The 15,266-nt window shown below is 46.5% G+C and overlaps 1 protein-coding gene across 1 annotated transcript; it reads left to right on the top strand.

Moving 5' to 3' along the window:
• The first annotated feature begins 8,710 nt into the window (after positions 1 to 8,710).
• On the top strand, positions 8,711 to 11,665 carry LOC142584364 (uncharacterized). Its single transcript, XM_075694519.1, has 3 exons — positions 8,711 to 9,048; positions 10,511 to 10,640; positions 11,429 to 11,665. The coding sequence occupies exons 1-2, from the start codon at positions 8,817 to 8,819 to the stop codon at positions 10,609 to 10,611; spliced, it is 333 nt and encodes a 110-aa protein (XP_075550634.1). The 5' UTR covers positions 8,711 to 8,816; the 3' UTR covers positions 10,612 to 10,640; positions 11,429 to 11,665.
• Positions 11,666 to 15,266: the final 3,601 nt, after the last annotated feature.

Raw genomic sequence — 15,266 nt, 5'->3', positions numbered from 1 at the left:
ACGAGAAGAGTGTTTTTATAAGCATTAGACGTTTTGCCTTCCGTACGGAGGCCTCGTTCACAAACAAACGCCTAATTAACACTTGGTATCGGGATCGGCGTCCTTCCTTTTTCTTCTGACATGAATTGATGCCCGACTGCAGGCTAGATGTCGTCAAACCATTGATTTCGCATCACAAGAGTTCGTTTAAGCTCGGCATAGGTGCGTTTAGGTACATCAATGAAGTGCGAATTTGGGCCGGTTGGTACATATCGGATATATCGAATTACCTGATATATGGAACTATTTTTAGCACATAGCTCGACTGTATATGCATTCTACATACACTGCACGCAGAAGTAATGCATCCACACAAAATATTCTCGCGCGAACACGTTTGGTACATTCGCATTCACACATTCTTAAGCACAATTACAACCTTTACGTCGTATCTTGCCGTACAACAATAATCGTCATCTGGCTTGTCCGCATTTCCTTTCTTTAACGCTGCGAGCTCGGCACTTCCAAGTCACGAAAGACATGCGCGTTATCTGCATGACAGAGCATTCTTGACAGGAAAGTAACGAGCGCAGCGTTTTCAAGAGAGGAAACGCAACCAAGACAGATGATGATTATCGTTGTGTGGCAGATATACACCCAAAAGGGTGTACATTTGTTTTTGAGTGCACCATGCCGTTTGCCGTATCAGCCACGGTCGCGTTACCGATGCTGCCAACTGCTTTGCGCGCAGTTCTCGATCAGCCCCTCGCATGCATGCAACCCCCCTCCCCTCCCCAGCACGCGAAAAGCGCCACGAGAAGGCGCAGATAGGCATAGATAGTTATGACCCATGCATAGCTGCGTGGGACAGTATCGGTAATGGCGGTATGTTTGTGCTATTCTAAGACACTGCAATAAGAGCCCAGATTATTCAGAGTGACATTGCTCGAGAATATGAAATGTTCTATGCGTTTTTGCACGATTGATGTTGCAACCCGCTCAAATGCTGACGAAATTGTTCTGCCCCGCCCCCCTCCTTTTTCTAGCAACTGTTTTGATTGCCTGCGCAGTTTAACCTTTTCCATTGTTCTATTCGCAGCAAGAAGAACAAGAGTCCGATGAAGGTACGTATGCTCATCAGTAGGATTACCGTGGTGTAGACGAGTTTGGATCGGTTCCTGAAACAGCATAAACCTTGGGAGTCAATGGGACCGGTTGTCACAACCTTAGGGTGCAAAATTTTGTTGTTATATATATATATATATATATATATATATATATATATATATATATATATATATATATATATATATATATCGCATAACCAGGTGTACATGTTATAACTAACGGTCGCCTGAGCGACCATCTTTACTTTGAAGGTTTGCCCTCAAGCGGGGCGATCGCCATATTGACTTAGATCCCAGTTTTACGCTCTGCTGATGAATCAGTAAAAAAATTGCGGAGGATTTCAAGGCCGGCGAACCTCCGCGTCGATAAATATATTTCCGATTCCATTGCACTTTCTCTCGAAGTGTTGATGCGGGTGCAAAGTGCAAAAAAGCAGCTACCGCCTCACGGGACTGTCTTGCTGCGTGTCTTTCTTTTCAACTTTCTCACCTGTCGCACAGTCGTCCATGGATAAACTGTATTTCTAACTAACTAGAGGGAATTTGGTTGTTTCGAACATCCCTAGTCGACCAAAGGGGGCATCTAATTATGCAGATGGAAAACAAAAATGTTTGCGATAGGTTCTTTACAGTATATATCAATAGTATGTTATTACTATTAGGAGAGAGAGAAAGGAAAAAGGAAGTTTCTTCGGTGGTCCCGTGCTGCAATTCCACTCATTTGCGACCCTACGTACGCCTAGCAGTCGCAATGACCGCATCTATCAGGTTTTTATCAGCTTCGGTACACGTAATGCCGTTGGAAATTTGATGGATGCACTTGTCGATCGCCACATCGATTGTATATCATGCAAATCGGTTTTAAATATTTGCCTCTTCTCTGAGATTTGGCGTTCGTCGTTCGCTCGCCTAGTGTATTTGTCGATATATGTAAGCAACTTAGAAGGACACTGGCTACATGTGCCATGGCTCCTGTCTTATATACCGAGTAGACAGCTGGGACCATCTGCAGCGCACTGGTTATATATAAATGCCCAAACCGACAGCTTTGACAGATCGGTGTGTGCCGCACTGGGTATGTGGCCATTCTTGGCCGTTGGCTGTGCCACTCTGACACGAGGGCCATGCAGCCTTAAGTGCATTTGGACACTTCTTTGTGTCATACACCTTTCGTCAAAATTCTCCGCTCGACAAGCGTCACACGTCGCCGTCGTCCTTGTGATGCAAAAACAAAAAAAACTATAGCAGCTAAACAGGGGACGAGGCTGTGCTATATAGTCTTGTACGCCGCTGCTGCTGCCTCGCTGACTCTTACAATGATCACGTCATTTAGATTTCAACATTGCGCAGGATTAGCGTGTTTTTACTCTTCTTGTTCTTTTTTTTTTTTTGCAATATACCGCGGCGATTTTCTACGGAATAGCCGGCTTTCCCTTATGATATATATGTAACGCATTACGTGCAGGCTTTAAATTAACTTGTGAAGTTTTCTCAGAACAATTAGGTCTGAGCTGGAAGATGGCTTCTTTCTCCGGAGCATGAAGCTATATACTGCACCACGGCACGAAAACGAAGACGGAGCCAACGCAGCCGTATACTTGCGTGAGCAAACGGAGCCGTATACAGTGATTCGCTTTTCCTCTAATAGGAGGGGTACCGAACCCCAAAATTTGACTCCCACCCGCAGGAAAAATTCGTCCAAAACGACAAGTCCACATGGCAGACGCGTGGATGTGTCAGGGCCGCGCAAAACCTCCTAATTAAGCGCCGACTTGCAAGCCCTATATCCACTGTCGGGACACACCGGTATATTTCGAAGAGGCCTTTTTTTACAGGCCTGTACACACAGCTGCTTGCTGTGCATCTCACTGTCCGTGGACACGCGCGGGCGTGCGTGTGTGATTTATTATGATGACATTCCAAATGTTCGCAACTGTTGCGTCGCCGGCTTCTCCACAAACAATAGATTGTCTAATGAACTAATGATGATAATATGAGGTCATAGGAAAAAAAAAGAAAAGCGGTCTGGCAATAAGGTTCATTTCGTAAGCATGCTTAGACAACAAACAGTCAATATATAAAAAAAAACAGTACACTTATCAATCTATAACCCACGCATAATGCTGCGACATACCAATACCACACAGGGACATACAAAGTGTTAATACATAAGATACTATGTCACTTTCACCAAACAAGGTCACTAGAGCTTTTAGAGCCGATCGCTTTAATGGAGCGTTATTCTCTGGCCCAAGCAACATTTCTATGCTGAAAGCACGATTATCAATATTTATGAGAGTTGGCCTCAAAGCACATACTTACTGTTAAAACTTAGGACAGCTTATTAGCACGCGTTCAACGTTCTCTAATGATTAGCCGTACGTGCAGCAAGGCTTATGTGAACGTCGTATACAATACAAAAGGTTACCTGTATACGCCACTTCTAAGCTGATACGATGAATTAGAGAGTCTATGTCTAGGCCAGCACCAGCAGAGATCGGAAGCTGTAGATGGGGATCAACTCTGTGCAGAAGACTGCTCGTAGAATTGGCGACAAATCGGTAAACATGAGTTGTAGACTTGCATAATTGTTTTGTTCTAATGCTAGCATCAGCCCTCGTGAATCGAGTTAGCGTGACTAGAGCGAAATGGTGCGCTTCTCTATAGCAATTTCGGCGGCTTCGGTGTGCGTATTCGCGCAGCGTCCGCAATAGCATTCGTTAATCTTGCTTCTCCACAGTAATAGTCTTTGTGCAAAGAAGCCAACTTAAAAAACTCTCATTGTTTTATTTACAGTATCTTGCTTCTCCACAATAAGAGTCTGTATGTGGAGAAGCCGATTTCAATAATCATCTTTGTTCTATAAATTACGCCTAGATATCAGAAATATTTATATGCGTGTGCAGGGGAAACCGAGTTTTAGTATCTCAGCAAGCATAATCGCCCCAGACAATTATAGCTACATGACAAACCGGGCATATATTGTGCATATAACTCTACTCTTCAAATTATTATTTTTTTAATTTCTAGGGAGTTCCGCCATATTCGATTATTCATTCTTGGAGGAGAATAACGGGGTGTTTGTCCAATATAGACATTTTAGTGCAAAGTTCGCCTTGTCCGAACATTCCACGGGGATCAGCATAATGTAAGTGCATAATTGAGAACATGGCCATAATAACGGTAAACGTCGTCGATAACCGGGGTTCAAGCCTGGGTCCTCTAGTCTGTCCGTCCGTCCGTCCGTCCCTCTGTGTGTTGGTCTTTCTTTCTTTCTTTCTTTCTTTCTTTCTTTCTTTCTTTCTTTCTTTCTTTCTTTCACAGGCAGAATAAATAAAGAACTGAGATCGTGGCTGCATGAGGAAGCAACAACGTATTAAGAGCCGATAGAGTGACCTTGTGGTATGCTCTTCTATCGAGTGCAGAGGCACGCCGCCACCGGCGCGAACTCTTACGAACCCGGCGTCTCAGCATGAAACACCAAGCGGAAGCCAAGGTCGAGAATTCAGCGACACCGGAAGCGGGCGCCGTTCCACGTCGAAGTAGGCCCACGAATCATGCTCTTTTACGTAATTTCCTAGAAGGGAAGCTGAAGAGCGCTTGAAGAAGATTAGATGAGTGCACTTTGTGAAAGCTTTCTGTTCACCTTTGCTTACCGTATGCGTTCTATATATGGGGTTAAGAGCCAGCGAAAAAAGTTTTCTGTCAAAGAAAGTCGACAGTGTCGTGCGACCACTGCAGCAGCATCACAACCTGCAATTACAGAAGAGCTGCCCATTACACCACCCATGCCATCATACATGCTATGCTCAAAACCCACCCCACCACGCATTGGCTATACAGTTACCGCCTCGGGTCGAGAATCTCAGAGAGCTCTGTAAAGCAACGAACAAAACTTTGCTAATCCTCTGCAACGCCAGAAGTTATCCTCCATACGTTTTTACTTTGTCCACATGTCACCCTTTACATGCGCAGCATCCCTTCAAAATTTCTTTGCTATACAGCTTCAATAATCCTCTCACAATTAATTTCCGTGGACATTCTGAACGGACAGCCTTTTCGTTGCCATCTTGCGAGGGCGTTCCCCACCCTATTCGCACTAGCAGCGTCTATGTTTGAGAAGAAGACGAGGAAAAAGAAGCTGACGATGATGACTCGAAAGAGATTATAAGCGAATCTGGCGTCCAAACCTAATTGGTGTCCCTTCGTTCGTTCCTTAATTACTTCATTCCTTCCTTCTTTCTTATGTAGTTCCCGCCAAATTCAAATGCTTAAAGCTGCGTTGCCTGTTACGGCTTGCATCATCTACAAAGCTGCATGTAATTGGTTACTGAAAAAAATTATTTGAATTACATGGAGTGTTGCAGAGCAATAAATGTAATGGGCTTATTACAAAACTGCCAAAGATGTAATTGATTACAAGTAATTAATGGCACGTAATTCTTTATGTAAACGCCTGACTCAAACAGGCCGCTAGTTCCCTTCGATTTCGCGCTTATGAATTTCGGCTGTTCATGCAGTGCGGAAAGCTAATTGTTTGCTGAACAACCGTAGCAGCTCCGCTTTGTGCTGACGCCACTTTAAGGAAATTATATGTACGATTACATTAACCCGAGAAAGTCTGCTCGAGTCGACTTGTCGGTCCGAAAACTGACCGCCTGCTTAACGTACACACTAGCGGGTCGGGTCGAACAATTAAACATTGAGGTGAGTTTGGTGAACCCGCCTGCAACAGATGGCTTGTGTTGCCCGACCCGTTTAGCAAGATGAATAAATATTGATCGCCCTTCCACTACAGTGAAGAGGGGTGCAAGCGAAGCTCGGGATCCGCGGCTCTTCGTTGTCGTAACACCTCGGCTTCGCGCTCCCTCACGGCGAGCCCTTTCTCGAGCGAGTTCCCGGCGGCGTTCATCAAACGCCGCCTGTTCTTCGGCCGAATGCATGACGCGCGGCCCGCTCCCGCTGCTGTCCCTTCAACGCAGCCTGCTCTCCGGCAGAACGAACCGAACGCGGCCTCTCCAGGGCCTGCACTGGCGGGAAACGGCGGGAGCGAGGCAAGCGGACACGCGATCACACCCTTTCCCTCCTCCGGAAGGAGGGGACGACTTTGATTGGCTCGCACCTTGCGCTGCGTCTACTTCTTCATGCATATAAAACCACGCTTTAACGGAAACGTGTGGTGAACCGACTGTGGCTGAATCGGTTAGCGTGGAGGTCTCGCGAGCCGACAAGCAATTTTTATTTTCGCGCGGCTTGAGTTCTTCCGCACGGCAACACCGACGCCGACACGAGTGAGGCAATACAAGCTTCGCTTGAAAACGTAGTCGCGTCAGGCTGGGTTAACTCGACTTCTGGCTTTACCCGCTCGCGCCGAGTTCATGCAAACGAAAGTGTACTTCTTGAAGCGCGGAGGGACGGAGGGCTGCAGGCGCATCGGGCTTTCATGTATAGAACCTTTCCTTCATATTCGACTTGTCACTGACAGCAAGTAGTTTCTCATTCGTGGCTCGATCGGCGCTGCATACTGCAACAACCGTGATGTGGCTTTGGGCGCCGTGTCCAGGAAATGCAGGACGTCAGGCCAATATTGTATTCAGGGTGGCCTTTCATGACCCAATGGAGGCCCAGCGCTGCCAACAATATCACTGTATTGGTTGCGTAAATTTATGGTGGTTCCAACTAAGGGGCCATCATTACCACGCAAGAGCCGTCGCTGGCTCTATATAGACGACGTGTCTGGTAATAATAGGTAATCTCATTTGTCGTTCTAGCAATGTTGGTTGTAAACTGGTGGGTGGTAAAGCTACATGTTGTCCATTCGATGTCGCCTGCTCTCCAATATCATACAGCTGATGCCATATGTCGGTCAATGTTTCCTCGTTATAAATATTGTCGCGTCTATGTTGTTAATATCGGTTAGTAAACGCGGTATATCATGAAACAACGCTTTTTTCACTTTCTGGAAGTTTTTTTTTTTTTTTTTTAAGCGACAGTGGTCAAATATGCACATTACTTCCTGCCAGGAAGTGGCAGCGTAGCTGCTACAGGCCGCCGCCGGTCTCACGACGTGCCTGGAATAGTAGACGACAAGATACCGGCCTTGGAGCGGCGCAGGCCCCGCGAGAGCCTAGCGCCCTGTTCGCCTTCCGAGGCCTCCAACAGATCCGACCAGAACGCGCCGCCAGGCACGTATGCATGCGTCTAAACTGAACATTTACTATACGTGGAAACGAGGCGCCCAGTAGTGCAGCGCATTTGGACGTACCTTCGGAGTGCATTAGAATTGTTGAGACGTGCGTCCTTCGTGTTTGTAAACGAAAGCATCATAACTACTGGTAATCGGGTTCATGGTCAGATGAAGGTGCACCTGCATGCAATGCTTTCAGTGGACGCATTACTATCACTGTTAAGTGCAGAAAGGAGAGACACGATAGGAAAGAGAGAGTGTTTTGCGTAGCACGTTAACTGCGCTCTGACCTATAACGTGTCTCCCCTTTCCGCACCTAATGGTGATTGTTTCGCGCAGTACGTTGAGAATTTCAGTATGAACCAACTAACTCGCAAAAGAAGCACCCCTATATACCTTTCGCGAAACGGTGTCACACTTTTTGATCGGCCTTCTGAAGTGATTTTGGGGCCTCTGCATGGTGTGGGCAAAGGGATTGTACGGAGGACTCCCATTCATCGCTGTGCGTCGTTACTTTTCGTTTTTGGCGGATAATTCTCAAGAACTTGCCTTAGAGTATTTGCCTTCTCCAACCACAATTAGCCAGGCTTGTTGGCTCAGGTTATGCTGCAGGGCTAATTGTCTGTTTTGCTCGATCCCGAACTACAGCATCGCGTTATATCGACCTTCTGATTGCTAAGTGCCGTGAGCACGACGCTGCGCCCTTTATGCCTGCAATGAGCAAAGTGAACGCGTTGCGTTGATTCGGTATTTCGAGAGCACGGGCTGACAGGCTGCAGTTGAAGAGAGAGAGAGAGAGAGAGAGAGAGAGAGAGAGAGAGAGAGAGAGAGAGAGAGAGAGAGAGACCTTCAGGAATAAACTTTAATTCAAGTCAACACTAAGGGCCACTTCGGTGGCGTTGATGCATTGAGTGCAGCGAAGGTTTAGAGTCATAAGAGATAAGTCGCGACATTTTAAAAAGATCTTGTTCGATACTCGAGACACGCTCTATCAGTGCGGTCTATATGCCTGCGCACCACGGCTCGTTAACATCCGTTAACGGATGTTATGAAACATCCGCTAACTTACGTTACAGTGGCCGATCACTATTCGTGCTCACGATGCAGGCAAAGATTCCGCCTGCCACAAGGGGTCGCTGACTTCGGCCGGCAGCCCAGGCGCCCCCTCGGCAACCAAGAAGCGAGGTACGCAGTGCAATAATTCGATGTGTCGAATTCGAACCGCCCTCCAACCTCTGCAATGGCCCAGCCGCACGCACACGCACAAACACACGCACACTGGTCTAAATAAGTACGTAATTAATATCAAACAAGTATATCCCAACTATTCGCGAGGCATCGCCAATGAACCGCATTTTATCATCATCATCATTATCATCATCATCATCATTGCTATTTATGGGGTTCGCAAGGGGTACCTTTCAGAGTTGCAGCAGTTGCAGAGCGACTGCCTTTCCTTCTTCACCTTGTCGTACGCGTTGCTTAACTTCTCCTTTCGCGGCAGACCACACATAACAGTCGCTATGATATGGGTGTATGGCAGTGCTATTTCCGTAGCGTACACGCCTAGCATGTTTACCCCATGCCGGCGCCTCGATGCGCACCACTCCTGCGCAGGGTCTCTGCTGAAGCGTCTGTCGAACGCCATCCTGACCAAAGCAAAGCGCAAACACTCCGCGGCTGCCCAGCACTCGAGCCCTGTTGAACGAGGGGCGACTCCGAATGACGACCTTCGCGAAGGGAGCCCTCCGAGGGGTACGCAGCAACTCCTTGATTTGCGCGAGTCGGTTCACCCAGAAGCTTGTGTATATTGAAGCAGCGTGACGGGACGAGGGCAGATGCGTATACGCAAAATGACTGTGCAGCGTTGGCTGCCAAGTAAACTTTATTGGAAGGCGCATGAGCCGCTTATATAGTCATCTCCAAAACAAGAAAAGTGCCCGATCTGATAGGCACGCGTACGGATGACACTTTACAGATGTTAACCCATAACCCGCCGTGGTTGCTCAGTGGCTATGGTGTTGGGCTGCTGAGCACGAGGTCGCGGGATCGAATCCCGGCCACGGCGGCCGCATTTCGATGGGGGCGAAATGCGAAAACACCCGTGTGCTTAGATTTAGGTGCACGTTAAAGAACCCCAGGTGGTCAAAATTTCCGGAGTCCTCCACTACGGCGTGCCTCATAATCAGAATGTGGTTTTGGCACGTAAAACCCCAAATATTATTATTATTATGTTAACCCATAAATAAAGTAATATCGTGTGTAGACAGAATAAGGGTGACCCGCGGCGCTGATGCCCTAATCGTTTGCCTCTTCATATACATGCATTTACACCCTGTTTTTTTTTTTCTCTTTCTATATTACTGTTGCGTGTGTGTTTGCCGTGGTCACCTATTTCGCTAAAATAATTCTGGGATTTTACGTGCATGCGCTACAACCACGGTCTGATTATAATCGCACGCCGCACAGTGTCTCATAATCCGAATGGATTTTTTTACCTCCTTGGGTTCTGTAACATGCGCGCCTAAATTTAGGTGCACGAGCTTTTCTTCTTTTGCATTTCGCCCCCATCGAAACGCGGCCGCCGCCTCCGCTATCGAACCCGCGACCTCGCGAGCTCAGCAACACAGCGCATTAGCCACTGGGCTACAGCGCGGCGGAGTTGCGCGGCTTCAATAGACCTGCTAGGTGATTACATGGCAGATCCAGAGGGAAATGGGGGAGAGGCTCTTCTCCTCGCCCCCCTCTTTAATTATGGCGGGGGGGGGGGGGTTCTCTTTTTATTTCGGTGAGGGACACGTTCGCAGCACTGTGAATGTGTCCTTTACTATATGCCATGTGTTTTCGCGCTGTACGTGTTAGTTCTGCTTCCAAAAATGATGTAAAAACCATCATTTCAACCATCAACCATCAGCCGCCATCTCTCCAGCTGGCTCGCTCGCTCGCTCGTTCGTTCGTTCGTTCGTTCGTTCGTTCGTTCGTTCGTTCGTTCGTTCGTTCGTTCTGCTATGGGCGGCGCTGTCGGGAAGGGCTGCAGTGACTTAGTTCAGAACAAAGGCGTCTCCCACCAGAACGTTTTCTGGAACAGACGCTTTTATTTATCCTAATCGCAGCCAGTAACTTATTCATAATCGATACGTGCAATTATTTATCCTAATTACAAACAAATATTAAGTGATACATTAATTTACTGTCTGCAAGCTCATGCCTTTTACAGTCACAGGCCCTACTGCCACCGAAGCGAAGGCCGTACCCACGGAGACATCCGACACCGAGAAGTCTCATCAGGACCGTAACGGCGCGGCAGACCTGCAGTGACTCGGCTACGCCTGCAGATGGGTGACCAAGTAAAACAGTGTTTATCCAGCAGAGGATCGAACTACACTCTTAGAAAAATTTACACCCTTTGGGGCTTACCTTGTCCCACAACGATAATCGTCAGCTGTTTTGCCCGCGTCTCCCTTTTTTAACGCTGCGAGCCCGATACTTCCCAGTCACCAACGGCATGCGCGTTATCAGTGTGACGCAGCATTCTCGACAGGAAAGTAGCGAGCGCCGAGTTTTCAGGAAAGGAAACGCAATCAAGGCAGATGACGATTATCGTTGTGGGACAAATATACACCCAAAAGGGTGTAACTTAAAACGGTTGCACCCTGTTGGGTGTATATTGGGTGTATGTAAGCACAGAAAGCTTCGCCTGCATCGATTCCCACAGTGCATGGGATCTGCATATTTTTTTTTTTAACTCGTACGTCGTACGCAAAGAAAAAGAAAAAAAAAGAAAGAAAGAGGAGAAAAAAAGTGTAAAGTGTTTTGGTGTCGATTATGCAGGACACAAAAGTTGTAAACTTCTCAACAGTGTCATCGGCTTTCTGTTGTTTTGTTTGTGTACGAGCATGAAAGAAAAAGAAAGAAAGAAAGGAAAGAGAAATTTGTATGCTTGATTGTTGCCGCCGACACGAAGCCGTCATTTCCTATCTTACTTTTCCGTTATAGCTCTATAAATAGTTTAAAATGCCTAATCATCAGTCCATCAACATTTACGGTGTCAATTCATTAAATTCTGCAGTAGTCGCTGTGCGCACCGTACCCTGTTGCATTAACAAACCTTACACGGTGTTGTGTAACATTGCAGGTGCCGGCCATTGAACGTCACTCACACGGGGGTGTCGGCACAACCTTGATCTCGAAAGGCGCCCTGCAAGGGCGCTCACTTCCAACGAACTTCGATATACCTTTACGATATGTCCGAAGCATTGCAGACTCGCAGTCCGTACATGATGTTTGCTCCCTGGCCGAGGCCGACTGGAACTCACCCTCGCGACAAACTTCTCGCTTCGTTTATTTTTACTTTATTATTATTATCACTTAAATCGTGATGCACGATTGATATCAAAATGGCTAAAAATTTTAGCTATTCGCCTGTGCAAGTCAATTAAATGCTTGCTCGTTCCTAATCTGCGAATGCACTATGTACAGCATGAATCCTTGCCCTCGTCTGTTTATACTGTAGGGTGTTTAATTTAATGTTACCAGAGTTCTAAATTGTGCATATCGAACGCGCACGTTTTGGAATCTACGCGAAAAGAAAGCTTTCGTGAAACGGTTAATTAACCAAACGCTACAAAACTGTTTATGTTCCGCGACGCGTTTTCTATAGCATATGGTGACCACGTGCCTGCCCCGGCAAATCAGCGCAACGCGGACCCCAACCACGTTACCCTCACAACCGTGGATTACACAGCTTCTGCGGGATCGAGCCACTTTTAATCACGCCATCTCTGTGGGATCAGCACAGCCTACTGTTGCACTATGCCTGCACGGCCAGCCCACCTCATACTCGACACGAAAACGACCGAGCGGACGCGCAAAACCACGGTAGAGGGGGTGTAGAAAACTTCGATCTAATAAAGGAAGTGTGTGCTCGATGGCGTATATCTGTTGCATTGAGGAGATTTGGGTACCGTTTGTTGTTTCACTGAGAAATTTCGTAGAGAAAAGAGCCGTACACCGGCAAATCGGTAGGGGTAGTACAGACGGCGTTACATATATTCCGATTCGCTATATGGGTGCTGTGATGTGATTGAACCATGTGACAATACTGCAGCATGCAGTGGTCACGATAGGGTAAATCGGAGAGGGCTTCATTTTAATATGGCCTGTTGTAAATATACCACAATGCTACTGCATGAGCTTGATCACTCGCAGAGATCTGCACGTGAGATCGAGATACGCAGTTGTACTAATTAACATTTTAACTGATCAGCTTGGGACGCATATTGCAAATTACGAACTGGAGTCTGTGAGTTCGCAAGGCATATGCTCTTGGACCCGAATTCTGAGGGTGCCACCCAACGCCCTGCAAGGACGCGATTTTGAAGCGATGCCTTTTTCGATGCTATTCCTTTTCGCCCTTCCTCAGTGGTCTGAGCGATGCACCGCCCGCGTTATCAATGGGATCAGCCGGCCGTGAGCGGTGGATGATTAGAGTTGCATAGAATGTAGCGGAAGGAATCGCTATAGAAAATCGCAGCTCAATTTCGAGATTGGTGTTCTACTTAAAACTGTGTCCGCAAATTTGATGGCGCCTATTTGAGAACTCCTGGCAAATAGTTTCAAGATTAGTTACAGGTGAATGTACTTTTTTCGAACTCACTGAATTCTATTGCTAAATTGCACTACGTGCCATAAAGCAATTATTTCAAAAATTGTTTAGTGACGCTTATCATATTGGTCAACTAATGTGCTATCTGCAACAGGCAATTAAAAAAATACCTTCATTATAGAATAAAATACTATATTGTTTCATTTTTAGCACCATGTTCTTTTATTATTTTTCTTTTCAGTTCATATATGCATAGCAAGTGAGATGCATTTATATGGTTGTTAATTGGAGAGTTGTGACTGATGCTCTGAGATCTTTATTAGAGCGCAGCTCTAAAGCTCCCATTCCTGCGTTGAGCGTCGGCGTGCTTCAGTGTCGTCGGCGTAACCGAGTGAACGAGCAGAGTGAAGGATGGAAGAGCGACGCGGAGCGCAATAGCAAGGAGAGCGCGAGGAGGAAGGTGGAGGAGGCGGCTACAGTGAAGGAATGAGGCGTGAAGTCAACACCCTCTAGAGAACTTAAGGCCCTCTGGCTGACCCTCTCCCCTTGAGCTACGTCACGCAAAAGAGGTTCCATGCAGCGTGCTGCGAAGCTACGAGCGGTGCACCTGTGTTGAAAATGAAGCGCGGAAGATATACAATGGTTAACCCCGGCTATTCGGAGAAGACAGAGGGGACGACGGCGGCGACAATTCGATTAGTTCCAGGAGCCCTGCCGCTCCTTGAATAGCTTCGGGGTTAAACAACTCCCGGCATGCTGGGCCATGCTGTTGCATGCTTCCGAACGCACATTTTTTCTAGATGTGACCAGTGCATGTAGTCTCAACACTTGTGCTGTGCTTGCGATTGTGTGTACCGCGAGACTTCATTGCCCCGGAATTTGGAGTGCCATGCCAAGATATGCCTAATAAGTGCTGCGTGCCCAATTGCCGGAGCTATTGCATGTACAAATCGGGGCAGAAAAATCATGTCTTCAAGTTTCCGCAATATGAGAAGCCCAGAGTGCCTGGATTATGGCGCTACCACGTGCAGACTTCATTGTATTACCGCACTCGAGGGTAAGATGTTGAGAACTTCTTTAAATAGTTACTTTTGAAAAATACGGAAAGCTTAATTGCTCAATTACAGAAAGCGCCATTACAGAAAGTGCTGATTCCTCAGAATTCGACGCCTGCGAGGATGGACACAAATGTGAATTTGTGTTAAGGCACCTTTTGTGGTGTAGCACGAATATTTTATTGAACTATTGCTTCAAGATGAATGACAAAATATTGGATGTCAATGCTAAGGCAAGGAAGAGAAAAAGCTGAAACTCGGCGCAATAAGGCAGCTGTTTCCTTGTAAGTAGCTGTACGAATGTTTTATATCGCATTTCTAAACTTATATGAGTTGTAAGTTAGTGGCCTGCGGTAATTAGGGCGTCGAAAGCGAAATTATTCGTTTAAGCATAATCTAGATTGGAATAAGTGCATGTGACCCAATAATATTGTTCATACGCAATTGTGAAGCTAATCGAATGCGTTACATTCGTCATTGCCGCGCCATAAGAACCATAAGTACAAAAATACAGAGGGAGAAATTTTTATGGATTCAATTTATTTGAAGTAATAGGTATGAAGTATGGGGTATAATAATAATAATAATAATAATAATAATAATAATAATAATTCACAAAAAACGTACATTACAAAGACGACAAAGCGCTACGCTAGAAAAAGCTGCTGGCATCAATACATGTACAAGCTTTACAAAGCTGTTTTGTATCTGTGCTTCTAAATAAATGCTTTGTAAGGTGTCTGCTGCTCATTCCGCAGTTTCAACTGAAGAAAAAGTGTGGAGCAGTCAATCGAAGCATACTGCTGCTAGGTGAACCAAGCCGCGATCCCTTCATTCAACCCGTATCCCCAAGCGCGCCGCCGGCCTCTTCTCCGTGACGTCACTCGCCGAGCACTCCGGCCTTCTTGTCTAGGAGGTGTTGGGGAAGTGGAGGAGGAGGGTATGGCGACACACACACACACACACACACAAACACACAAACACACAAACACACACACACACACACACACACACACACACACACACACACACACACACACAAATACACACACACACACACACACACACACACACACACACACACACACACACACACACACACACACACACACACGCGCGCGCGCGCGCACACACCAATAATAATAACCAACCAATCAATGATTCGTTGCTCTACACATTTTCGTTATGTCTGGACGCAGCGCCGTTACAAGATAAAAAAGTTTGAGTTTGAGTTTATTCAACCACATGGCAGGTACATGAAAGTGCATTCTACAACGAACGCTCGGTTTTTACAAGCGTAGACAGCGCGGTCC

This window comes from Dermacentor variabilis, chromosome 6, assembly GCF_050947875.1.
Source record: "Dermacentor variabilis isolate Ectoservices chromosome 6, ASM5094787v1, whole genome shotgun sequence".
Taxonomy (NCBI): Eukaryota; Metazoa; Arthropoda; class Arachnida; order Ixodida; family Ixodidae; genus Dermacentor; species Dermacentor variabilis.
Note: the sequence above shows the minus strand (reverse complement) of the source record. Positions and strands in the feature narration are given on the sequence as shown.

Bases quoted from the DNA above. Each gene is read 5' to 3' on its own strand.
- LOC142584364 (XM_075694519.1), top strand. From the start codon at position 8,817: ATGATATGGGTGTATGGCAGTGCTATTTCCGTAGCGTACACGCCTAGC. The intron at 9,049-10,510 runs GTACGCAGCAAC...TGCCTTTTACAG, and splicing joins CGAAGGGAGCCCTCCGAGGG to TCACAGGCCCTACTGCCACC.